The sequence below is a fragment of the Ahaetulla prasina genome, chromosome 2 (genome assembly GCF_028640845.1).
Source record: "Ahaetulla prasina isolate Xishuangbanna chromosome 2, ASM2864084v1, whole genome shotgun sequence".
Lineage (NCBI taxonomy): Eukaryota > Metazoa > Chordata > Lepidosauria > Squamata > Colubridae > Ahaetulla > Ahaetulla prasina.
In genome coordinates, this window is record NC_080540.1 from 244,005,339 (window position 1) to 244,032,605 (window position 27,267).

General features: G+C 37.9%; 1 protein-coding gene and 1 long non-coding RNA gene across 4 annotated transcripts in view; one reads left to right on the forward strand and one right to left on the reverse strand.

Moving 5' to 3' along the window:
• The window catches only part of ADAMTS19 (ADAM metallopeptidase with thrombospondin type 1 motif 19), a 116,240-nt gene extending 92,704 nt beyond the window's left edge, over positions 1-23,536 (reverse strand). For 2 of the 3 annotated variants that reach the window (XM_058169987.1, XM_058169989.1), the window contains exons 1-2: positions 22,691-23,533; positions 19,784-20,373 (exon numbers count right to left, since the gene is read on the reverse strand). In XM_058169987.1, coding sequence (XP_058025970.1) covers positions 19,784-20,373; positions 22,691-22,775 — 675 coding nt within the window. In that variant the 5' untranslated portion in view covers positions 22,776-23,533. Of the gene's footprint in view, positions 1-19,783; positions 20,374-22,690 lie in introns of all 3 variants that reach the window. The other variant, XM_058169988.1, reaches the window with a different exon arrangement.
• Positions 23,205-26,140, forward strand: LOC131191637 (uncharacterized). The gene is made up of 3 exons (XR_009153547.1): positions 23,205-23,304; positions 23,554-23,751; positions 23,964-26,140. It is a non-coding gene; the product is annotated as an uncharacterized LOC131191637 (long non-coding RNA).
• Positions 26,141-27,267: the final 1,127 nt, after the last annotated feature.

Below are 27,267 nucleotides of genomic sequence, written 5' to 3' on the forward strand. Positions count from 1 at the left end.
CAAATTATTTCATCGCTACTGCTCTATAATTATACAAATGATGAAAATTGATGAAAATGATTGAAAAATTATTCAATCATTTAAATGACCTAAATTGTCACAAATGACATATGTCAAATTAATTCTCCAGAATAGTTCAGGAATAATGGACTTTATTCTTTTCAGGTAATTTTCAAAATAAAATTTTGTTCATTAAGGTTAGGGTTAAGGCAATCCATTGAATCAAACTTTTACTGTATGTTAAATAATTTATAATATAATTTTCTTCTCAGTAAATTGAAACTTCTTTCAGCTTTTTTCACATTCACATCCACTTACTCTAGTGTGTATTTTAGTGCAGGGGTGAAATCTACTTACCTTCTTTACTGATTTGGAAGTGCACACGCCCCGTGCATGTGCAGAAGGTAAAAAACACATTACTTTCTGGTAAAAAGTAATGACACCCGGGTGAGTGGGCGGAGCTTTGCTCCGCCATCGCTACCGGATCGCCGAACCACCGGCCACGATCGCTACTGGATCACCAGATCCACTCAGATCTGGGAGCATTTCATCCCTGTTTTAGTGTTATTCCTTGTTCTTCATCAGTTAATTGTCCCTATAATACTAGGAGTAAATGGACTGAACACAAAACACATTTAGTAGGAAGATAGTAAGTATACATTTTTTATGGAGAAAATTATTTGAAAATAATTACTTATTTTGCTTCATGTTAAAGTTCATAGTACTCTGATTAATTTTAATTCCTTTTCTATTTTGTCACACATTGAAGATGAAGCAAGTATTTTAGCAATCTCTTATTTTATAATATTGTCTCAAAATTCTTCATACATATTTTCCCTAACTAACCTAATATTGTCAATTCAGCTTCAGTTACTTGAACATTTGCTTCCTTTCTGTTACTTAATGATTGCAATAAAGTTTTTCATCTTTCAAAAGTTGCATACAATCCATACCTGAAACGTATGACTCAATGGGTTGAGCTCTTTAAAATCCTTGTGTTAGCTTTGCATATTTGGGGGGGAGGGATTTGCAAAATTATGGTCTAGTGAGTCTGACAGGAAACAGCTGTTGCTTTCCATTTGACTACCAAACAAAATGAATATTCATACAATTTATAAAATCACCCTGTAACTGTGGCTTGGCAGTGCATCAACTGGTAGTTTAGTTTAGGCCATAGTTTAAATTATCCACAGTAATCACAAAAGGAGACAACACCAGACATAATTTTTAAGCTGAGGAAGAAAAAAACCATGCCACTCAGAACAATTATGAACAAATGAAGAGTATTATTTCCATATGATCTACTTTAATATATTTTAATATTAATATTAAATTAGTAATATTTAGTAATATTAAGTAAAATTAAGTATATTTAAGTAATATTTATTATTACTTTAATACTAAAATATTTTTTAAGGGAGAAAAATGTCAAAATATTAATTTTTAAAATTTTAATTGAATTACATTATTATACTATTGCCTTTTTTAGATTATTATTTTTTCTTTTCCCGTTGTTGGAAACTAGAAAAGAAGAAGCACTTTGATTTCTGGGTATTTATTGCTGGAAGAGTAATGTAATAGAATCTTGAAAGCTTGCCAAAGCAATTCTTCCATTCAAATTATATCTACCATAATTAAGGCAGAACTGTTTTGAATTTCATTCTCATGCTTTCCTCCTTCTTTGGGCTGAGGTGTCTTTTTTCAAAATGTCCCTGTTTTCTATTCCTATTCCCTTTTGTTAGATATTCTATCACAAATCTTTAAGGTCCTCATTGAAGCCAAGAAATCTCTTGATAGGGATATTTACAAATTAAGCCATTCCATTGGCTAAGATGCTTATCACTAAAACAACCTCTTGAGTGAAGATATTAACAAACAACACAATCTCTTGCTGCATATATTTACAATTGGAGCAGTTTCCTGTAAAAAAGCTTTTAAGGAAAGGCAGCTTCATACCAGCCCTGTTTACAATCCAATGTTTAACCTATCCCACCAAGGTAGACCAACTACTGACCTTTTCCCTTATAGGGGCTTCTCATGACACGAACTAACTGGCTTATCACAACTCATCTAATTTTGCCTCTGTTCTATAGTAACTGATCATAAGTCATTGACTACCTGTATTATATATTAAGCAGCATTCCAATGTATTAAAGACTATACTGAAATAACTGTATATGACGCAAATTAAAACTCATATTAACTATGAATTGATATTATATAGTAGCTCATTTTCTAACTAACTCTGGGCAGCTTCTAATCAAAAATTAAAACAATATATAAAATCATATTAACACTATAAAACTAAACAGATTAAAACATTAAAATATTAAAAAAAAAAAGTACCAAATCAAGTTTATAATGTTCAATAATCCAATCTTATCCAGCACTTGTATGAGGTGGCAGGTCTTCAAATCTTTATGGAAGCTCTAAGAGGGAAGAGGACTGCCAAACATCAGGGGGTATTAGGGTGCAGAGTGTTTCATAGAGCAGAGGTAAGCATGAAAAAGGCAAACTTCCTAGCTCCCTTCAGATGGCAAAATTTAGGGGAAGGCAGTAGAAATGTGCTCACCTTACTTGACCTATGGGACCATCTATTGGAAAGGTGATCCCATAGATAACCTGGTTTTGTGCCACATAGGACTTTAAAGGTGATGACCAGCACCTCAAATTACATCTGGAAAGAAATTGGAAACCAGTGCAGTTCAGGAAACAAATGGGCAAATCTATGGGGCCTCATTATTGTGTGGCCTGCTGCATTCTGGACTGGTTGAAGTTCCCTGATGGTCTTCAAGGGCAGCCCCAGGTAGAATGTGCTATCATAAGGATTGAACTTTTTCTTCCTCTTTGGTTTGTTTCCAAGCTGGGAGTAAAACACACCAGACAATCAATAAAAGTCAGATAGACAGTATAATATTTATTCATCTGAAGTTGTTAAATTGCTTTGGATGGGCAGTCATACAGAACAGTTCCTGGCCCCTCTTTTTGTAAAGTTTTGAAGTTTGGAGATTTAGCCTATCATTATCAATGGAACGGAGTGTGTTAGTTTATTACAAATATTTCCTGATGTTGGGAGGGGCAGATGCCTTCCTATTTATGTTACACAAATGATTTTTAATCTAGAGATAAAATAGAGATGTTTTTCTAGCCACACATTATGTGTTTTCCTTTACATGGATATGCATATGATATATGTCTTCCTTTACATGGTTTTGCTACATGATGTCTCTTTTGTTTCTAATGGAGAAACCAGCTTTATACAATGGCATTGTTAAATTTAAATTTATTGTAAAAGTATAAGAAAAATATTCCAAAAGCATGAACAAAAAGACCTATATGCATTAACAATGTACAAAAACTAGGACAAACTGCTTGCAAATATATGCAGATTACCAAACCTAATACAAAAATGTATGTAATATCAGAAACCAACATGAAACAGACCTTTTAAAAAATTCATAAACTGACATAGAAATGAAAATAGAATTAAGAATCAGATAAATAAGAAAAAAAGTTTTAGATTTATCCTTATTTTCAACATGAACTTAGAAACTGTTCAAACATACATCATCATTTAATAATATCAAGAGATAAAGCTTTCAGTTCATCTGATCATAGAACACAATATTTTTCAAGGAGAACAAAATAAGAAGTACAGAGGAAAAGAATAAAGTCAAGCATCTTTTTGAATTCAATTTTTGGTGCCTTTGTAGACAAATTTTTATTGACAATTGTAATACATTCTATAATATATTCTGTTGAATATAGAGTTACTGCACTAGTGGAGAATACAATGAGGCATAACTGCACATGAAGTATGTGTATTGGGCCCCTTAAATGGTTCCTAAACTCTCTTCCCATAGTTGCACTATACCCTCCTCATTAGTCCTGAGAGGAAACCAACTAGAATTGCTCCCAATAATAACTCTAGAGAAACTAACTCTACTGCTGGGGAGACAAATGGCATTCACCTTCCTTCAGTAGCTTTCAGGTGATTGCACATAGATCTTGGTGCTTTTCCCTGGCACGTTTTTAGAGATCAGGTTAAGTGTTTCAGATTCAGAAGATGAACACACAGGCACACAAAATTTAGGCCAATCCTGGAGGAGAAGGAATGTTGATCCTACCCGAGATGTTCCTTGTCTGCAGATAATGTGAGTGTCCAAGAATGGGTTAATATTGTCCTTCCACCCAGAGACTGAGAATCAGTTTTGTTGCCACTTCCCATTGCCTCTCCTTCCGGCTCCAGTTTTTGACAATGTCGCAGCTGTGACAAAATCTAAATGCCATTACTTATCCCCACCTCCCTGACTGCACCAGTGCCAGGGTGGGGTTGGACACTCACACTATCTGCAGAGAAGGAACGTCTCAGGTAGGACCAACGTTCCTTCTCCTGCCTGATAGTGTGAGTGTCGTGTCCCACTCCTCCTCTGACGGCTGGGTCGGGGGAAGTCCATATCAAGCGTGCCTCTGCAGCTCTGCCAAAGTCCTATCAGAGTCCTCAGGGCAGGCAGGAATCCAAGGTGTGACTTCAGCAATCCAGATTAGACTGTGCCTGACTCAGAGAATGCCAGAAAGCAGATCCTTTAATAGGCCATGGGGTGTGGCTCCATAACTCAGCACTTATCCAGGCCTGCCCCTCCCTTCTTTTTGCTGACGTCGCCTCTCCATTCTCCGGAAGCGAGGATCTGTCCACTGCATCATTTCGTCCCCAGCTGCTGGTAATCCCAGCTCGTGGCTGGCTTCAGGCACACATGCTATCGGAGGGAGGTTTTGTTCTGTTTCCCTTCCCCCAATACTCCCAGCAAAGAGTCAGTCAGAGGCCTCCTTTTCTGATTTATTTACATATATATAAATGTCCTGGCCACGTCTACCCACGGGCCTGCCAAGTTTCTGGAGATAACAAGGAAATTACAGATAAGGCCAGAATTACTCACGAATATATTCTTCCCTCCATTGATACAGTTTGCCTGTGCAAATTCATTACTTTGTCCAAGACAAAAAACCAGGAGGGGTACCTATGAACTACAGGTGGGCATAAATCTGCTGCCCCTCTGATGAATCTCCACACCACTGGATGTAGGGAAAGGAAATCCCACTCACCACAGGTCAAAACTGTGAAGAGGGCCATCACTTGCCTGTGGATGGTGTTATATGAGAGTCCTTTGTCCAAACTGTCCTGGAGGAAGTCCAGGTCACTGCCGAGGAGCAATGGTCTTCCTTGCACACCAATCTGCGAAGGCCTGCCAGGTGGCATATACAGCTGGTTGACAGGCATCTGGAGGCCTGAGTGGTCCGAATGACCCTGGAGGAATATTTATTTTCCCTCAAGAGATTCCCCTCAAGTGCCAGATGGTCAGCTGGAGCCACTGAGGCTCTGGATGTATTAGGACCCCCTGGCTGAGGGAAATCATCTCTGGCGTGATCCTCCAGGGTCGAGACACTGACAGGCCCGCAAACCACAGGCATCTAGCCCACTGGGGGGGCCACCAATAGCACCTCTGCCTTTTCCATCAGGATCTTCCTGATAACTGCCAGAATGAGAGGTAGGGGAGGGAAGGCATAAAGGAGGCTGGAGGGCCAGGAGCTGTGTAGGGCATTGGTCCCCTCTTCCCCGGGGGTTGGATACCTGGAGAAGAAGCGAGGGACCTGTGCATTCACCGGGGAGGCAAACAAGTCCACGACTGGGTGATCAAATCTCCGGGATATCTCCCTGAATATATCCGGATGGAGAGCCCACTTGGAGGGGTCGATCATGGCCCTGCTTAAGGAGTCCGCCTGCTGGTTGGTGATGTGTTCCACTTTCAAGGAGAGGAGGTGATTTTCCACCCAAGTGCCCAAATGACTCATCTTTGCCATTAGGGACTGTGAGTGGGTCCCTCCTTGTTTGTTTATGTGGACCTTTGTGGCCACATTGTTGGTCAGAATCAGTATGTGTTATCCGTGGACGAGGCTCTCGAATTGGTGGAGGGCTGGATGTACCACCCTGAGCTCCAGCCAATTGATATTGTTGGTGAGCTCCACCTGCGTCCACTGGCCCTGGGTCATGTGTGTCTGCAGGTGGACGCCCCAGCTGAAGAAACTGGCGTCCAATGTAATCATCAACTTGTTGGGCTCTTGGAAGAGATGGCCCTTAGCTAAAGCTGTAGATGTCCACCATTGGAGCGATTGTAGGACCGGTGTGGATACGTGAACCGTGGCCTGTGAATTGCTGTTGCCTGCTTGTTGAAATGGGAGCAGCAGCCACTGCAGGAGCCTGGAATGCAGCCGCGACTAGGGAACTATGGCTACACACAAGGCCCCAGCAGCTGAGATAGCAGTGCCACTGGGGCCTTGAGCTCCTGTCGCATCAGGGTGATGAGAGCCACTAAGCTGTCCCTGCACTCCTGACAGGCACACCTTGCACCGTTTGGTGTCGATCACTGCCCCTAGGTGTTGGATTTGAGTTGTAGGCACAAGCTGATTTTTGTTGAAATTGACAGAAACCCATGGTTCTGCAACACTCAAATTGTTGTACTTACATCCTCTGCTGCTTGAGATGGAGATGGAGCCTGAATGAAGATGTTGTCCAGGTAGCACTGGATTCTGACCGGAATGGTCCTCAGGTGGGCTGCCAGTGCTGCTAGGACTTTGGTGAAGTACCTGGGTGCTGAGGCTAGGTTGAATGGCAAGGCCTTGTACTGATAGTGACCTTGGGCATATTGAAACCTCAGGAAATGTGCTGGTAAGATTGGCGCATGGAGGTAAGCCTCTGTAAGATCGATGGAGGCTAGGAAGTCGCCCTGCCTTAGTCCCCCCAGGATGGACTGGAGTGAGCTCATTCTGAATTTCTTGTAGATCAAATGGGTATTTAAATTTTTTAGATCCAGAATTGCCCTCCATCCACCACCACCACCTAAGGCTTTGGAACGATTAATAGAATAAAATAAAACCCGTGTCTCCTTTGGTCTAGAGGGACTGGCTCTATGGCCTGTATTTCCAACAAGCGGCCGATTCCATAAGCTGATGTTTTTCAGCCTTTGAGGAAACAAGGTACCACACAAAGTTGTTTGGGGGAGTGAAGAGGAACTCCAAGGAGAGGCCTAGCCTCACGGTGTTGAGTACCCAATTGTCTGTGGTGGTCTCCACCCATTGAGGGCCAAAGAGTGCCAATCAGCCGCCAATGGGTTGGTGTAACACTCATTTGCCTCTACGGTAAGGGCAACCCCCTGCTCCACGAAAGGGCTGCCATGTTTGGGGAATTTGTATGGGACGGTCCCGAAACCCTGATCTCCCTGACTGCTGTTTCAGAAGTTGATACATTAACCTTTGCTGAGGAGAAAATTCCGTTTCTGAAGGTCAGAAGGATGGCCTTCAGAAATATGGGGAAGGCCTATGATCAGCCCTTCTAAACATGTTAGGCATAACCTTCTTCCTTTCCTTGTTATTTATCAAGATCGGATCCAAGGCTTCCCCAAATAACATGGTTCCTTTATATGGGGCGGAGGCAAGGAGCCATTTAGACTTGGCATCCGCTTGCCAGTTCCTGAGCCATAGTAGCCTTCTTGATGTGACTGAGGAAGAAAGAGTGCGGGATGCAAATTTGGCAGCGTTTAACGTTGCATATGACAAAAATTGGGCAGCAGCCACCAATTTGTTTAAATCTTGGTGTAAATGCACATCTTGAGTTGGCAATTTCTCTTGTAGTTGGTTAAGCCACAGGAGAGACATGCGGTTAAAAAATGAAGTGGTCATGGCCACTTTTACTGCCTAGGTAGCCGCTTGATAAATCTTACGAAGAACAAGCTCCGCCCTCTTATCTTCTGCTTTCAGATTGTCTGCCAAATCCCTTGCCACTATGGAAGAGGATGCAGCCAGATTGGCTACCGGACTGTTTATTGAGGGTAATTGCAAAATCTCAGACAGGTCCAGGTCAACATTGTAAAAATGCCTGTCATTACTACTCAGGGTAGGGAAGGCCCCAGGATGGTCCCATTGCTTTTGGATAACATCCAGAAAAAGTCTAGGGACAGGTATCTCTTCCTGCACTGACTTAGGCTCCTGAAACAGGCTGTCTGCAGGATCCAGGAAGACCTCAGGTGGTGCTATTTGCATCCCCAATTTGGTCGTGGATCTCGCCTTATGTAATAAAGGCTTGAACAGGTTTGGTGGAAAAAACCCTGTAAAGACAGGAGGATCTGGAACCAGGTCCTCATCCTCAGAGAGATCAGGATCTCTATGCCCTTCATCTCCCCACAGGTATTCCTCACTTCCCACCGATGGACTATGAGATCTGGGTCCCTGAAGAATGGGTCTATTGACTGAAAGTACTGGAGGCTCAGAAGAATATGGTGTACCTTGCATGGGTACAAAATCTGGTCAATATGATTGTTGCAATCCCACAGCAATCCCCCTGGAAATAGCTTGAGATATGATGGATTCTATATCTTGAGAACCATCTGGCCCCCCTAAGCAGAACCTCGCTGAAGTGGGAGTCAAGGTCACAGTTGGAATTTCCCTTCCTGCAGTAGCACACTGTCTGCTTGTTAATGCACAGGAAAAAGGATCCAGGTTTGTATCTTTGTGACAAGTTGAGCCGAAGGAGAGGGAAATAGCTCCGTTGCTCCCTCTAATGGCTCAGCTGCCTCATGAGGCTGAACCAACAACTCTGTTTGAAAAGCACACAAAGTACTTGGAACAGATATGGGGGAGGCTAATTGTTCACTTTGTTTCTTTTCAGCCTTAGCAATCTGTTTTTCAAGTACCTTGAGATGCCTTTTAGCATCCTTTTCCTCAGCACTGGTGTTCCTAGAGGACCTGAGGGCTTTGGTTTTAACCTTAAAAGCTGCTCTTTTTGAAGCCGACCTGAAGCCGCTCCCTTAGAGGGAGACTCCAGGGGTCTGGGGAGTGGCTGTTACCTCCTCGCCTGTCCTTGAGGGAGTGATCTGCCATTATTTTGGGCTCAGCTCCAATCGGAAAGGAGAATGCTAGAGAACTGAGCAGAGCCACAAGTGAGTCAACCAAGCTGACAATGGCTGAAGGGGCTGTTAGCCTGAAGGTAAGGTCTCACAATGTGATTTGGCTCTGCCCTGGCTGGCCAGCTGGGCATGATTGCTCCGCTTTGTGAGTCGGTGGGTGTGCCAGTACAAAACTGGGCTAGCCAACTCAAACCTCAAAATTCCCGGTTTTAGGTCCTGGGACTTGGCGGCATTGCCAGGGAACCTGGATTGGCCAGTGCAACTTGCGCGGAGCTAAGCTCCGGTGGCGGGAATGTAGGGAAAGCTCCTGTTGCTTCCACTCTGTTTGAAACAGCCATTTCGCATAAAAACCTGTTTGTGAAGTCCAAAGTGTCCAAGAATGGATTAATTTCTCTGATCCGCTTAGGTGTGTCTCTCTCGGGCAAGACTGAGAAAAAAACTGGAGCCGGAAGGAGAGGCAACGGGGCGTGGCAATGAAATTGATTCTCAGTCTGTGGGCAAAAGGACAATATTAACCCATTCTTGGATACTCACACTATCAGGCAGGAGAAAAAGTACTTCAGCCAACCCAAGTTCAGGCTGGATCAGTTGAGCTAGAATCTGAACTAGGAATGCACTTGAGATCTTCTATGCATCTCAAACTATGAAGAATAAAACAACACAAATCAATTTGTCAACTTCCAAAAAATGTGTGTCTCAGCATAGAGTTGTGCTGTCAGAGCTTTAAAACAAATGTCTGATCACTATGTGAGTATATTGAATTTCCTGGATGAACTGGAATGGAAACTGACTGCTTTTAGATGTTCCTGAATCTGTGATTATCTGTAATGACTCTTTGGGTTTGAAAACTCAGCTCTAGTGCCAATATTTTTATAAAAGTTATTTCATTTTACTTCAATTAAAGATTTATAACTGAAGGTAGGGATAGAGAAGTCAACTGCTAGCACAGAATGATGGGAGGTAATTTTCTCACCTTTCTGTTTCCCTCTGCAGAGTTGGGAGTTTTGTGTAATTTTTCTTCCACTTAGCAATATATCAGTTTCACAAACATTAAAATAAACAAATACTTGGTTCAAAAAAAATCTGCAAATAACAACAACAAAAAGACCCAATAATTCATTTAGGCTTCATTTTAATATCCAAATTCTTATCTCTCATAACAATCCAATTCAACCATGACTGCAACCTTATAATGTACGATGAGAATATACACTCAGATGGATGGAATGAGATGGGTTTGCTTATACAATGATGTGTCATTGGTACATGATGCCAGAGTAATCATTAGTTATTATTAATGTATCAAACACAGTTTGATACATATCATATCAAATATATCAAACATGTTTGATACAGGGAATTTTAAAGATTCACATTCAACTGAAGCATGAACATTCCCCTTTAGCATTAATGGATAAACAGTTAGAAAAAAGCCATGGGATATTATTTCAATATATGATCACAGTAGCGAGATTACTGTATACATAAGAGATAGAAAGATTTAACACTCTCCACTATGGAGCAATGGCTGGTGACAAATTTTGCTGAAATTTGAATAAATTAACTCCTCTGATTTAGAGAAAAGATATTAACTATACTTATTGCCAACTGGAAGCTTCTTATGAACTTTTTGAGTAAAAATGAAAAAAATGTACTAGTGACATAATTTTGATAATTATACAGGATAGATTACAAAAAATAGAGTAATATATTTTCACTTTAGGAAGAGAAATTAAAATATATCTGTACTATACTGCTGTAAAGAATATCAGGTCAATATTTTATACTTTTTTCCTTTCTTTTCTATTTTTCTTTAACTTTTTTCCCTTTCTTGCACCTTTTTTTTTCTTCTGATTTCTTTCTTTTATTTTTCTTACTTTCCATTAATTTGTGGTAACTTTTATCCTCTCGGTTAAAAGTTTTAATAAAATTAGATATGAAAAAAGGAATGAAGTGGTTTTGCCTGTCATCCCAGTGCTTCCCATGAGGTAATCTCCAAAACTGTCTTCTCACAACCATTTTGGGGTTGAGAGAAACAAGCATAATGTACCAGCCCCTTTACTCCAAGAAAAACTTGTCTACTACCAATTTAATCCTTTCAGAATCTACTCCCTCCCATAGTGGAATTTCTCACACTCGCTACGGGGACAAAAAAAAAAGATACCAGAGAGGTACTCCCAAAGCGACAGGATCAAAGGATTACAACTGTCTCTAATTATTCCTGTGTAGACACTACCCAGCACAGAATTTTTTGAAATGTCTTATTTAAAAAACCATGACTTCTTATCTGTAAAATGATCCAGTCCATAGACTTCTGCTCTATACAACTGGGGTCAAATTCACTTTTCCGCGCTAATGAAAATCAATGAATTTCCTCTAAAGCATTATATATTAATAAAATGTAGTAACATTAATTACTGTATAGCCAAGTACTTCTCATACCAACTTGAAACCTTAAAATGACATTCTTGCTTTCAAAGTTCATAACAGAATGCTTTTTCTTGCCTTTCATGCCAATTGGGCAAAGAAAGAAGATATGAGGTAGCTAGATATGGCAAAGGAAGTTATCTTTAGTATGCACAATATTTTTCTGGCTTATGCCTCTGTATTTTCATAAAATAATGTATTTTCAAACTCAATGTATCAATATAATTGTTCTACTGGGGATCAGCTCCATTCACATGAATGGGAGGCATTCTAGCAGAACTAAAAGTAATTCAGCCAAAACCTATTTAGAAGTAGAGAATTTTGCCTCAATGGAAAGAAGATAAAATATGTATTTTTCAGGTTTGAATATGCAATGATCCAAACTTTTGACTAGTGGGAATAAATCTTATATCATGACTGAGCAGCAAACAGAAAAAGTTCAGAAAACAGCTCAAAAAGCCAACACCAAAATAAAAAAGACAGCTGCCTGAATATATTGTTTTTGTCAAGGGAATTGTTTCACTTGCTTGTAAAATTTCCTGAGGCAAACAATTAGATAACTGCAGTTCTGTAATGATTACACCGATGTTCCAAAAGTCAGTTAAATTATAAACTTATCACAAACAATGCCAATTTTATGTGGTGGCAATAACAAATGACAAGTGGCACAAGTAATGATTAACACACGAATGTGCAACATTAGAAACAAGCACACTTGTTCTTCTGTTGCAACTTATCTGTAGCTCAACTCTTTCACTCAATCAATCTTAGCTTGACTTGACCTAATTTTAGGTTGAAGATCTGGTAAGAATCGAAAGAAGCACAGCTGAGGTAATTAAACAAACCGTCAGAAGACCATCACATTTTAAAAATGAAGTCACTTACGAAGTTGCTCAGGGCACATTTCTAATGTTCTAAATACTAGATGCATTTAAAATACAAATTGTGATTTAAGGATTGGGTGAACCTCCCAAAAAGTGTCCAAATATTTATTTATTTCAAACAATATTTAAAGAGACAAGGCAGCAGCCAATTAAAGCCAAAGAAATATAGCTATTATGGAAAAGAGCTTCAATCAACAATTTTGTAAAGTAAAAAAGGCTGATTTTCTACAGTTATTTGATAATTGAAAATGCTTAGTTGCTAAGCATTATATGAAAAATTTCCTCCTGATGTGTTCATCAGAACAAATGCTAAATAAAAAGTCTCATATTATAGACCCTTTTCACTTGAAAAGAAATGTTGGATTTGCTATGTGGACATAGAAAATGGAAAATAATCAGATGTAAAGATGCAAGACTTCAGCGTGTGTATTATAGTTTGTACTTAAGTGGCCTATTGCAGGCTACATATTTTTAAAAAAGATTATTTTAATCTTAATGAAGATTAAATCAAAATTTGATTTAAATTTAAATTTAGTTAAATAGAACTACATATAGATACAGATATTTATATATTTATTAAATTTTTGTTCATTGAATTTATTTGCCACCCATCTAGCCACAAGGTGACCAGGCAGTTTACAAGCTTAAAAGCAATAAATCTATAAAATATGTATGTGTGTCTATATATGTATGTATGTATGTATGTATGTATGTATGTATGTACACACATATATATTAGTAATTAAATTATAAATTATTGCAAAAAATGAAAGGGAAAGGACATAACAAAATGTGCAGGTTTTGAGGTGTGATCTGCTGCTAGTTCATCAACACCCCCAGTGTGACAATTTCCCACAGGGCCCCCAAGCCAACTGGCACAGCCAGGTTTGTAGGCCCTTAAAAACATTCAGGGAGGTGGGAGCAGATTTCACCCTGAGGAAAGATGTTCCGAAGGGCAAGAGCCATGGCAGAGAAGGCTTTTCTGGACTCCATCAGCCTAAATTTCTAGACTGATAAGGTCTGCAGCATGCCTCTTCTACCAGTGAGGCCTATCCCATTGAGATGAGTTGGATATATACTGTATAACATATATAAGGAGTAATTTACCAATCCTTCATATCAAAGATTGCAATTCGGTGGTGATGAAGGGGGTCTAAGAGCCTAATCCCAACATACAACCTTTGAGATCTCTGAAAATGTGCTTCTGTTCATTAAATGGCTTTCTTATTTATCAAAACATTTAAAGCTATTTAGATTAAATCATTACTCAATTCTGGATTTAATTTATTATAAAATAAGCACCTAACAACTTAAATATTACTTTGATTTACAAATCAGTTATGGAAAAAGCATAGATTTTTATAATTTGGGCAATAATTTATTTAAAAAAGAAAAAAACCATTATCAGAATAATTTACACAAAATTATCTTTATGTAGGTATAATTTGTATATGGCGATATAAAAAAATAAAACGTTAACCTATTTTAACAGCCTTTCAAAATATTGGAGAAATGCTGCCACCATCTGAGCACATATATAAAAAATTAAAATAAAAAATCATGAAATTAGTATGAATTCTAAATATTATATTCCATTTTTCCCAAGAACAAAGTTAAGTTTCCCTGCCCCCCAAATATAGAAGCTTTTCTTTTCCCAATGGTCAACAACCACAAGCTTCTAGATCTCATTTTTATAATCTCCTGAACTCATTTGCCATATTGCCAAAATTTGATGGCATAATTAACAAAAACCTGAAGAGGCACAATAAAAGTAGAATGTAAGTTCTAGAATAAATGGGAGATATTAAATTAACAAATAAGTGTGAATAAAATCCCCTAAGGTAAAGGTAAAGGTTCCCCTCACACATACGTGCTAGTCGTTGCCGACTCTAGGGGGCGGTGCTTATCTCCATTTCAAAGCTGAAGAGCCAGCACTGTCCAAAGACGTCTCCATGGTCATGTGGCCGGCATGACTCAACGCCAAAGGCGCATGGAATGCTGTTACCTTCCCACCAAAGGTGGTCCCTATTTTTTCTACTTGCATTTTTACGTGCTTTCGAAACTGCTAGGTTGGCAGAAGCTGGGACAAATAACGGGAGCTCATCCCGTTACATGGCAGCACTAGGGATTCGAACCGCCAAGCTGCCGACCTTTCGATCGACAACCTCAACGTCCTAGCCCGAGCCACCATACCCACAAAATCCCCTACACCCATACAAAAATGAGGGGGAAAAATCCCAACTTCAACCAAATATATTATGTGTTCGTGTCCATTTTACATTTCCCTCAAACGTAAATAATATTTAAGAGTTTACCTTAGGAATACAGCTAGTCCTCGAATTACAACTACAGTTGAGACAAACATTTCTGCTGCTAAGCGAGACAGTTATTAAGTGAGTTTTGATCCATTTTATGTCCTTTCTTGCCACAGTTGTTAAGTGAATCACTGCAATTGTTAAGTTAGTAACATGGTTGTTAAGTGAATCTGGCTTCCCCATTGACTTTGCTTATCAGACAGTGGCAAAAGACGATCACATGACCCTGGGTTACTGCAACCCTCATAAATGTGAGTCAGTAGCTAAGTGTCTAAATTTTGATCATGTGACTAAAAGGATGAAGCAATGGTTGTAAGTGTTAAAACTGCCTTGTCACTTTTTTTAGTGCTGTTATAACTTCAAACAGTCACCAAGTGAAGTTTTTACTCTTTTTCTACACTGTATAAAACACTGCTGATCTTGAAAATACCTAGTTTATCTATAATATTTAATCTTAATTATTCTACTGTATTTTTTTCTGCTTCAAATTTGCAACCTCTTGTTTCTAATTTTAATGTTGCTTCTTGCTTCATTTACTTTACATCTTGCTTTGGCTAAGTCTTTCCTCTTTATCACTGACTCCTTCTTCCATATACATACATACATACAGTACATACATACATACATACACACGCAGAAAGACACAACTTTATATACATATTCTTGTTCCAAAACTTTTTTCCCATATTCTTACTTAGCCTCTCTTAAGGTGTAGCTATGCCAATTGCTCACAAATAAAGTAAGAACAGTACTTTACAAAACGTATTGCATATGTTTTCATGACTTATAATTCAAAGTGACATTTTATCATTTATTTCATACATCTTTTCCTATTTTTCAAATATATGCATTATTTTGGCTTCTGCTCTTGCTTTCTCTCTTAACATATATGCCCCCTAGTCTATGATTTTTGATCTACAGTAGACTTTTACAGCCAATTCTCATCATGTGCCTGAATGTTAGATTTTTATCAAATTGTTTCCAGCCAATTTTGATTTCTTTTCTTTTTGTGTCCTTTCTCATTTCATTATATTCCTCTTTTTTACTGCAATCTTGTAAGCTTGTTTAATTTAAGAATTTTAAATTCTTGAGTCACTGTACTTAAAAACTGGTTCTATGTAATTGTCTGTTACTGATATATAAACTGAAACTGATGATGACAAATGGAAATATGAGTTTATGTGTTTTATATATTTAATGATAATGCAAGAAGTTATGTTAAATCAATTCAACTCTCAGTAAGCAATAAAGTTTACATCTGTGTCACTTTAGATCCTCAAAGTTTTTCCCTGAATTTATAGGCAAGATAAATCTGTTTCTGTTTCCATTTGATATTTCTATTGAAGTCCATGTACCTAACCTTTTTGAGGTAAATCTAGTAGTGCCTGTCTAAACATATCTATCTGAACTTAAACAAGTGATAAATTAAAGTAAACAAAAAAAAAGCCTTTTGAACTCTGAGGCCTTTCAGTAAAAAAGATAGTTCATTCAATTTCCATGCCCTTATGAACAAAGTTTTGCCTTGGAATTTTTACAACTACAGAAGTTTTCATAAAAGATATGTACCAATATTTACTATTCTAAAAAAAAACAGTTCCTCTAAAGAATTACTAATGTTGGACAGAGAAACAATTTCATCTTTTTATAATCCTTGGATAATACTTTTAATGGATTAGCCCCGGATAATCTTTTAATAATCCCTGGATATTACATGTTTATTTAATCCTCTTTTATAGCCAAATGGTATTTATTCAATTCTTTTGATCAGCGTATTATATTTTATGTTCTTTAATACAAAATGTATTCTTAAACTAGTTGAGATTAGAATGTCAAGGTATGTTCTGACCATCTATAGACACAATCTATAATAACATGTGCTATACCTCAAGGTATTTAAGAGAACTTGAAATGTATCCATCTCACTTGCAGGAGAAAAAACCCCCGGATAAAAGCAAAATCAAGACATTAAATTAGATCAGGGAATATTTTGTAAAATTCTATAAATACAGCAACTTCCCATGTGGATCTCTATTGTCATAAGCAACACCAACAAATATGATAGTATATTAAAATTGTCCAATCTATTACTTCTTTAACACATGTGGGAAAACTGCAATTTGTGAGACAATTGCGCTCCTCCAGCAACTCAAGATCATCTTGATGTAATTTAGCAACAAAATGATAATTTCTCGATGGTGTAATTTTCAATGTGATGTTGAAGAAAACTTTAAGAGGAATGTTAGTGAAATGATTCTATGAAGCCAGCACAACCCTCCCTACATTTAAAATCCCTCAAGTCAAGTGAAACTGACCATGAAGAATTTGTTATCCATTCTAGAAGGGCTCACGCCATCCAATTTGAATGGGAGGAAGCTTAAACTTAAAAACTTTTGTATATAATTAGAACAAAGCATAAAGTATTTTGGTCTTATATAGCACTGTATCCATATTCTAGAAAACCTCAAAAAAAGGCCCTGTGTACAAATGCACTCAAATTATGAACTGCATTCCACAGGTTTGAATGATATTAGTATATCTTTCTCCCCAAACTAAATAGTTTGAATCTAAACAACCAAACTAAACCACAGGTCTACATTTTATCTAATTTTCTTTATAAACTTTATCAAATCTGGCAATTCCACAAAACTTAGTAAGAATAAATTGAAATAACTCAGTTCCCACAAAACATTGGCAAGCTACATTCAATGTTCTTCGGGAGAAACCTTATTCTGAAATACAAGCCAATGATGTCTTCATAGCTGTAGCTTTATTCCACAGATTACATCCAGCAAACCACAAGGAGCAGGAAATGTTCATTTTAAATACCATTGGCTCACTTCAGGCTCAAAGCCACTGTCAGCAACATCCTTATTCTATATCGCTTTACATTAATAAGCCTAAATAGAAACAGTAACTGCCTTCTTTTTAATCAATCCATAATTTTGCATCTCTCCTGTTCGTAGGATTTTAGCCATTCTATCCATTTACCTTTACACGTCATGCAGTCAAGGAACCTGTACTATTGTTATTGGATCTAATTCTTATTTTCCTTAAATCTGCTAAAATCATATTAAAAATGTCTGCCAGCACCAAAGATATATCTACAAAACCAGGATTTCAGAGCACATGAAAGTGGTCACAGAATCTCACAGTAACTTGCCTTACATATAAGCACAGTTTGGTGTTAAGTACAAGGGCTTTAAATTGATAAGCTTCCTACTGTAGCTGATCATTAGAAGACTGCAAGCTTTAATAACAGTTTCTCATTATATCCAGACCAGAAATTTTAGTGTTAAGAAATCAAAACCATCCATCTTAATTTAAAGGTTTCAATAAACTCTTTCAGTTAACTCTTACCTTCTCAGACATCCCCCCCTTGTACTAATAACATAAGACCAAACTTGATGTGAAAAACAGGCGCTGATGGAAGGTTAAACATTCCCAGCCTACATTCTTAACCTCAAATGTAGTATCCTTAGACTTGAAGTAAGAATAGAAGCTGGCAGAATATGGTACACATTATTTATCACATCTAATTCAGCTTTATTAGGATCTCCTTTATAAAGGAGAAGAATATTAATAAATAATTGGCTAATACAATACAGTGTCTTTACATTGTATTAGTTTATGACATATACTGAAAAGGTAATCTGCTATTAAAGAAAAGTAACAGAGAAATAGAGCACTTGGATCATTGTGATTTCTGCATTTAAGCAGTTATACAAACATAAAAGAGTGTCAGTAGTCCTCAATAATGGATATAATTTTAAAAATAAAGAGAAACTTAATGTGTGTGTTGCTCAAGCAGTGTCTTTTCCTGCCTTAAGGAAAAAAATCAGAATTACCCATATTAACTGGTTCTCATGTAAATAATTTCTCAGGATGGGGTTTCTGAGGTCATATTCATACAAATCAGTTTTCCAACACTAGTGTTCTCCAGAAGTATTAAATTATGCCTCCTGTAGTCCCAATAGCTTTCCTGCAATTTAACAAAGGTGAAAGACACCAAGTTGGGGAAAACTGATATGCACATTTATATCCATGTAGCTAAAATCTGCTAATATCTGATCTAACTCTTTTAGATGTGCAATACAATGGGCATGTCATTTTCTAAAATCCAACTACTAGGACAACAAGCCGTTTTTTCTAACTTCCTTGCAACATAGTTCTAAGCAACTATAACCATGCCAACATGTTGAAAACAAGCTAATCTATGCTATATTGTGGAAGTCACTGGAAGACCTATGAGGCTGACTTTGATACCAGATACAAAGTAAAGGAACTAGTCATCCCACTTTATTCCCTGATTGAATGCTACAAAATACACCTAGAAATGTAATGAGCTGGAATAGATGTTCTCATCCTACGTGTGATACAGTTTGTGATAATTATAGACCTGGAAAGAAGCAGATCGAGGAAGGTTGTTCCAGAAAGTTTGATCAGAAAACTTAAAATATCCTTAAGCATAGGTTCAGGCTAAAAGTTCACTTTAATCTTTTTACAGTGATGGAACTAATAGAAAATAAATAAGATCTTCATATGGTATCATTAAATAATCATTAAAGTATATCATTAAAGAGACAACAAACTTGAGCATAAAAAGTATATGAACATGTTTACTTAATTAGAGGCAGTTTGTGTAGTAGTTAAAGCACGAGGCTAGAAACTGGAACACTATGGGTTCTAGCCCCACCTTAGATACAAAACCACCTGAGTGACTCTGAGCCAGGCACTCTTTTTCTAGTAAGCTAGTTCTCGTAAGCTAGCAATGGCAAACAACTTCTGAAAACATTGGCAAGAAAATTGCACGAACTTGTCCATATAGTCACCAGGAATCAGCATTAACTCAAAGGCACAAAACAAACAAATATTTATTTGATATTGCTTGTTCAATGGATTTAACATTAAAATGGATGAAGCTCAAATCAAGAACTTCTGTATGCTTATAATAGTGCAGATGAAATTAACAATTATAAAACCATGTCTTAAATTTAAAATGAGGACGAAGTGCTTTCCTTATTTTAGTGGTTAAAGCTTTGAACACTGAAAAAGAAAATGGCAAAGAAAAATTAAAGATAATAATAAGTGGGCTAACATGGAAGTATTATCAAAAAGACCAGAGATGGAACAATAACAATGGGAAGTAAATTTTACTGCAAAGAGAAGATAAAATACAGGTGAAGGGGAAAAAAATACTCACCAAACCACCACAAGTGCTAAAGGAAGCAAAGGATCCAGGATAATGCAGCACAGACCCGCTATAGTAACAGGCTCTCTCTGTATGTGTGTGGACCAAATTTGGGGTACTCTTTTCATTCAATAGTCGTTCCTCCACTGCAAAACCTGGTGCTAAGAAGCGACTGTCCCTCTTAAGCAGCAGATAGAGCTCCTGAGCGAAAGCTGGTATTCTCAGCAACATCTCATCCTCATCTTCTGGAGGAGATACAGATGGATGAGATGGTTGCTGAAAAGTACCATTAGATCCCTGAGGAAGTGGAGACCAGTGATAGAAATCCTGAGATTCATATTCATCCTCTGAAGTTTCCCGAACTGGCAGTTGCTGGTGTTGGTGGTCAGATGAGGAGGAAACTGAGCGGATCTCACGAGAACTACCCATTCCCTGAGTGGATGCAGAGGTAGCATTAATATTGCTGCTGCTGTTCCCACAGTTACCATCAAGACTGCAGCTGCCTCCTGCACCACTCCCTCCAGTGGATTCCTGCTGGCTTCTACTCCACAGGGCTGGATAAACAATCTCCCACTCTTCAAAATCTCCCAGAGGTTGCAGACCTGCAAAAATTCACATAGATTGAAATTTACACACTCTAAATTGCTCCCAACTGTAAGAATTTCCATAAATGGATGCCAGATTTAGGACCCATCAGCATAATTTTGATACATCAAAATGACATAACAGCATTGATCCATACTGCTATTACCAATATAAAATCAGTTTCCTATGTACTCACTGCAAGAAAAAATAATGTGTTTATGTTACGTAGTTGGCTGGAAATGCTATTTTTACATATATGTAGTATTTATAGTTTAGTTTTTGTTAGCTGCCCAGACTAGAATTGGTGAGATGAGCGACTATGTGTGTATGTATGTTTACACATACACGACTACATGTACACATATGTACAAAATATCTGAAGACTAATGTGCTTTTCTCTTATTTTATTTCCATACATATATATATGTGTGTGTGTGTGTGTGTGTGTGTGTGTATATATACATATATATATATATATACACACACCTTAATTCAATATTGTGTAAAAAGTTTATTTGTTTGTTTGTTTGTTTATACAATGTATCTCTGTTTCAATATAAAAGGATATTTTTAGAAATCTGTAAATAAAGCTTGAAGAGTATTCACAGCTGCTAATTGAAATAAAAGATAGGCATCTCATCTTACCCATTTGAACAACTGTCATCAAATAATGTGGTAAGGAACAATAGTAGCCTTTCCCAATGTGATGTTCCCTAAACTATGTTGGTGGCTGAGATTTACAGGCCATCATCCATACTAGGCTGGGAAAGGCTGTTAGAAGTCCCAACTAACTAGTCAGTCTAAATATCTCCAGTATCATCAGAAGTAGTCTCTCTTTCAATCTAAGCATCTCTAGCATAAAGGATAGTTGTTATAGGTTTAAGTGGCTGAGTTTCTCCTACATTATCAAGGGACTGCACAAATTTGTAATTTAAAAGGCAGAGACTACAAAAATATTTGCCAAGCATCTATGTGAGCTTTAGGGCTAATAAAAAGTTAAGATGCCACCTGATGGCAGAGAAAGGAGTAAGAGGGAAAGGAAAATTGATTTACTCAAACTTTTATTTGTTTTACCAAAACAAGCATCCTACATAGATTAGAATTAAGAGTAAAAAAAAAACTGTGTAAAAAAACTACAATCATTTGTATGTTCCATTCCTAAATTAAAGTATTTCACTGATTAGCCAGTAAGAATTCAGTAAGACTATGAATGACAGTAGAAATTCTGAAGCATCATATATATATAAATACAGTTATAAATTTATAATTCAGATAATTCAAAACATTAATTTGTTGTACATTCCATACAAAAATATTTAGTGATCTGAAACTTCTGTAAATTATGGATTTGTGCATAAAAAGAAAATTGTTTTATATGCAAATCTTTGATGTTTAATATTTGAAGTGCTTAAGAAATAAAAAATTCTGAAATAACCTGATGAAAATGTTAGCACACTGCATACAGACATAAAGGTAGAAAAAATTTTCTCTTGCTGGTATTGGAACAGTCCTAAAGAAATAATACATTAACATTTGACCTTAGTCATGCTATATTTTAAAACAAAAAATATTGACTCAAAAGAATATATGTTCTGTTTCTTCAGCAAAGGCAAACAAGGCTTAGCTTTGCTTCTAGCAAAGGCAAATAAGATTGGCAAACAGAAAGAAATTAATCCGATCAATATATCAAAGTACAGATCCTATATATTTCAAATATCATAGGCTTTTGGTGTGTATTAATCTTTAATGAGCAATTTTTGCCACTTTGAGTTATTTATTAAATAAATAAATAAATTGGGGTGTGTGAGAAACAAAACTTCATCAACATTCTCATGCAGATGTGAACCAAGTAGCTCATCCTAATGGCATAAGATGATAGTACTTAGCCTGGTTACACTCTGGAGAAATGGAGACATATCCTTGTAAAGTATGTCCTGTCAAGATGCTGCTGAAAGTTGTTTGATCCTAGAGAATACTTTGGCAGTCATTTGAAGAAAGGAAGCTAAATCTAAGTTCGATATCAGAGGATTCTCAAGCTGCGGGCATATGCAGGGTGTCTTTTAAATTATATCCTCCCCTAGCAGAATATTTGATATATGGATAGGTAGATACCGTTCAATAACAGTGCACTGAAATGTATATTTCTTTAAAACCTTCTACTCCTACGAACTACCAATAACGATACATCTCTGCAGGACCCCTTTGTGTCACTGAGGTTCCTTATTACCTTGTGCAAGGCTCTTGGCAATCGCCCGGGACCAGAAATCTCCGAAGAAAGGAAAGAGGTTCCGATTATTAAGCAAACACCATTCAAAACGAAGCACTGGGACTCACCTGAAGTGATCCGATCTGACAGGAAGCACAGCTGATAAAAGATGCAGCAAAGGTGGCTCAGCCGCCTTTCCCTTTTCGTCTCCATCCACGCCGCGGTGGTAGGCAGGGGGAGCGACCAAAGCACCCCCTTTTCTCTCCCGGCGCTTTTTCTTCGAGGAACTTTGCAAGAAAACGAGGAAAAAGCTACTCGCGCAAGACGCTGAGCCTGCAAAACCTCCCTCCTACCTTCAGTTTGTGGGAGGAGAGCGGAGAAAATAGCGGGCTCGGCAAGCCTCTTAGCAGCAGCAGCAGCAAGAGCAGCTCCGCAGTGGCACCAACCTCGAGCCTCTCAGCTCCCGTTCCCGAGCAGAGTGAAAGCTGAAGCCCCGACAAGGGAAGCCACCTCAGGGGGCCGAGTCAGGCGGCAGCCATGCCAGCAGAGGTCAACTGAAGAGGGCAGACTGGCTGAAGGAAGCCCAAGGAACCGCGCGAGAGGAAGAAGGCGCAACTTGCTTTGGTGGAGAAGCCGGGCGCAGAGCGGACAGGCAGAGAAGAAGAGGGAGGGAGCGAGGGAAGGAGGGACGGCCACGCGCAGCGGCGGCGGCGGCGGCAGCAGCAGCAGCAGCAGCGGAGAGGTGGTGGCACCCCGCGCGCTTACACACACACAGAGAGAGACACACACACCAGTCCCGGCAGTGGACGGTGGGCGAGCGGCGAGGAGCTCTCCCTGGGTGGGAAGTGGGCGGAGGAGGACTCAAAGAGAACAAGCGGGCTCCCCAAACTCCTGCCGCTCGCTCGTGATTGGCTGCTCTGGCGTTTCTTATTTGCATACCTCTCTTTTCTTCTTTCCCCCCCTCCCCTTTCTCCTTCCCTGGGTCGGTCAGAGGGCTTGAGGCGCAGGTAAGTTTTGGAGGGTGATTGGTGGACGAAATCTTGGCCCTGGTGCGGTCCGGCGCAAGAAAGCCGAGGACCAAAACAACCTCCCCGTGAGGCTGAATGAGAATGGAAAATGAATTGTGAATCCGAAGCAGAACATCTACTTATTATAGGCTGAGAGGCAGTGACGGGTCCAGCTCACCCAGGTGACTTTCATGCCAAAGAAAGGACTAGAATTTCCAATCTCTTGGTTTCTAGCTTGCTAATTGCTACACCACACTGGCTCTATACTAAACTTCTAACAGTATCATGCACTCATTTGTTCCTTTGACAAATGTGTATTAGAAAATCTTATATATTTGCCATTAGGCCTCTATATCATATTGGAGTGAATTTCTATCTCATTCTTTTCCTCTAGGAGCTGAAGACAAGATACACTGCTCTTTTTTCCAATATTTTTCCTTAAATAAACCTGCCCAATAGTCAGGTTGAGAGAGTGGCTGGACTACATGAATTCCCATGGTTTTGGATAGATCATCGCCTGGATGTCCTCAGTCCAACAATTCAGATTTTCAAATTATTATCATGAACCAGGACAAGGAAGATTGTGAGCAAAAAGTGGAAGGGTATAACATTTTTTTACAAATCTAATCATGCTTGCATGGACAAAACATGATAGGTGTCAAGCTTCACTCCAGGCTTTGATGTCTGCTTTGCCCATGCATACTTGCAAAGTTTGATAACCCATATGTATGTAGATTAACCTTTAAGTTGATAAAATTGGGTGGTATATTGATTTCTTGCCCAACTTTGACCTTAGTGAAACCCCAATAAAATTTTATGCATCAGGAAAGAAGGAAGGAAATAATTTCTTTCTTGTTAGCTTTATATATGAAAAACTGACTCTGAGGAAAACACAACTGATTAAATTTTAAAGAAAAAAGAGCATTTACTCAATTAATAGTTATCAAAATAATGAGTATAAAGAAGTTGCTATTTAAATGAGCAATCTTGTTTCTAATTTAAAAAGTATATTCACAGTATGGAACTATATTGCTTAAAAGTTAGCTTCTGATCTCTATTTTCAATGAACACTTAAAATATTCAAAAAAAGATTTATATCAAATACAGCAATTCTTAACAATAATCAGTCATTGATGAAAAATTACCATAACACATTTCCTCTGGTGGTATTCAAACTTTGATCTTTCAAAGCAAGCAAACTACACTTTTGCAAATAAGGTGTGAGATTAAAACAAGAATATTGCTTTCTTAAGAGCCATGACACAAGATGAGCATTTTTTAAAAGTTGTACAGCAACAGGAATCATGGAGATATTGAAAAATTAAAAAAAATGGGAAAGAATATGACACCTTTGCTAATCTTCATAAAGCTCTTATCTAAATTTGCATCCCCAAAAAGTAAGAGCCACTAAAATCAATTAAATATATTTCTGAAGAATCTTGCCAATAAAGAATTGCACTGTAAGCCTGTATTAAAAAGAGTGACCCTTCTGTCAATATTTAAGCATGGATATAAGACATGATCTCAAGGTTGTGATCCCAATATTGATTTTTACCATAGCTTGCAAACACTTTTGTTAAAAAGCTTCATATATAAACAAAACTTACATTGAGAGATAATCTATCTGAAGTTCACAACAAAAGCAGGAGTGTTTTGTACCTGCTTTGTATGAACTGAGCAGGGGGACTAAGCTCCACATTCCCAGCTCAAAGCTTTCTAAAGATGATAATGACATCATACGTAACTTTGCTACATGTTTAATCAACTAAGCTGCTTGCTTTCTGTACCTTAACGTGCTTTTGAATAAGCAGCTAAGGTAGAATGTGTTGTTCATAACGCCAAGCTCTGAATTTGGGCTGGTTCAAACATGCCCTACAGAAAATTATTCTTCGGTGATTTTAAACTATTGCAGGCTGTTTCCAGAGCTTTTTCAATACTAAACATATTGAAAGGCATGTGCAAACGTATTTCGCACAGCAGTCCCTCAAGAAATTTTGGCAGCCACCTTTCAAATTATAGTGTCATCCGCAAATACACCTTACATCAGAAACTGTGTCTAAATATAATTGCAAGTGTCCCTCTGGCCTTCGATTATAGTTGTGGGGGTGGGTAAAACGTTCATAGCATATTCCACCCAGATTAATTCCATAAAATGCTAAGGTGAAATAGGTTGGCAGATAAAAACCTTGTTAGCTGCGCATTTAAGCATTTAGAAATCAATGACATTTGTGGTAACTCTGCAACCCAAGCAAAGCTTTGATCACAAGATTAGAAAAATTTTAATGAGCTACTAAATGTGGCACACAGAGAGCCAGTTTGTATAGTGGTTAAGGCATTGGGTGATAATGCTGCTTTTAATCGCATGTTTTAAAAACATCTTGCCTTCATTTGATTTTGGGAAAAAGTACTGGATTATATAAAAATAATTGTGCGACCAGAACTAAATTTTTCAGATGATAATATTTTCTTCCAGCATTGAATAATAAATGTGTGGCCCTTTTCATTCAGTGGGTTGAAGACCTGATTGCACTTGCCATCAACGAGCATAATACCTATAATGTAGATGTACATTTTATATGGGCAACATAATGAAATATGGGAATCATTTATACAAAATACACTCGTATTATTATTATTAGAAACATAAATACTTGAATAATTGTGTTAGATAACTGTATAGAATTTGTAGTATATAGAATTGTATATAAAATTGTATATAGAATTGCTCAAATGGTATATTTATCTTTTTCTTTATTGTACTTTTTACATTTTTTTAAAAGCACTTTCTCTATGGGTCTTTTTCTTTTCTTTCTTTCTTTCTTTCTTTCTTTCTTTCTTTCTTTCTTTCTTTCTTTCTTTCTTTCTTTGACAATGTATATATTTTTCTTCTGAGGTTTGGCTTTTCGTTTTCCATTTTTGATTGCTATCCTGAAAGAAAAAAATACATTTAAAAAGGACTGGAGACTGTGAGTTCTAGACCTGCCCTGAGCATGAAGCCAGGTGGGTGACCTTGGCCCAGTCACTCTTAGCTGTAGGAAGATGGCAATGACAAACCACTTTTGAAAAACCTTGCCAAGAAAACTGCAAGGACTCATCCAGGCAGTTGCCAGGAGTCAACACTGATTTGGAAGCAGTGTCGTCCCCCCTCCAGTGTCACAAACAATGTGAAAGACTAATCAGGTGTAGAAATTATTTATATAGCAATATCGGTGCTGCCTTTCCAATGGATGTGTACCAGCTGAGGTAGCTTACAGCATTTCAGGATATTTAAATTTAAAAGAAAATATATATTCCCATAGATAAAGTTGAAAGCAAGATGTGGTACAGACTTCATCTTATAAATATACTAGTTTCACTTATACCTCATGTCTAAATTCACGAGAATAGATCACATACAGCCAGTGGTTTCCCATATCTCTCAAAACTATGGTTTCTTTAAACCATGTTTTGAGGAATAAGCTACATTGGTCTGCCTCACACACATACACCATGCTCTGCAACCCATGGTGACTGAATTCACATAGCATATATCATATTATAATCTGGCATGACATGTGAATCCAGGTATGATGAATAATAACTACCTGTATTTCCTAGGGACCAATCTATGGTTCTGAATCGTGGCAATATAGTTCCAGAATCTGGAAGATTGTTTTTAAAAAGTACAGATAATTTTATAATGTTCCTTTCTTGGTCAG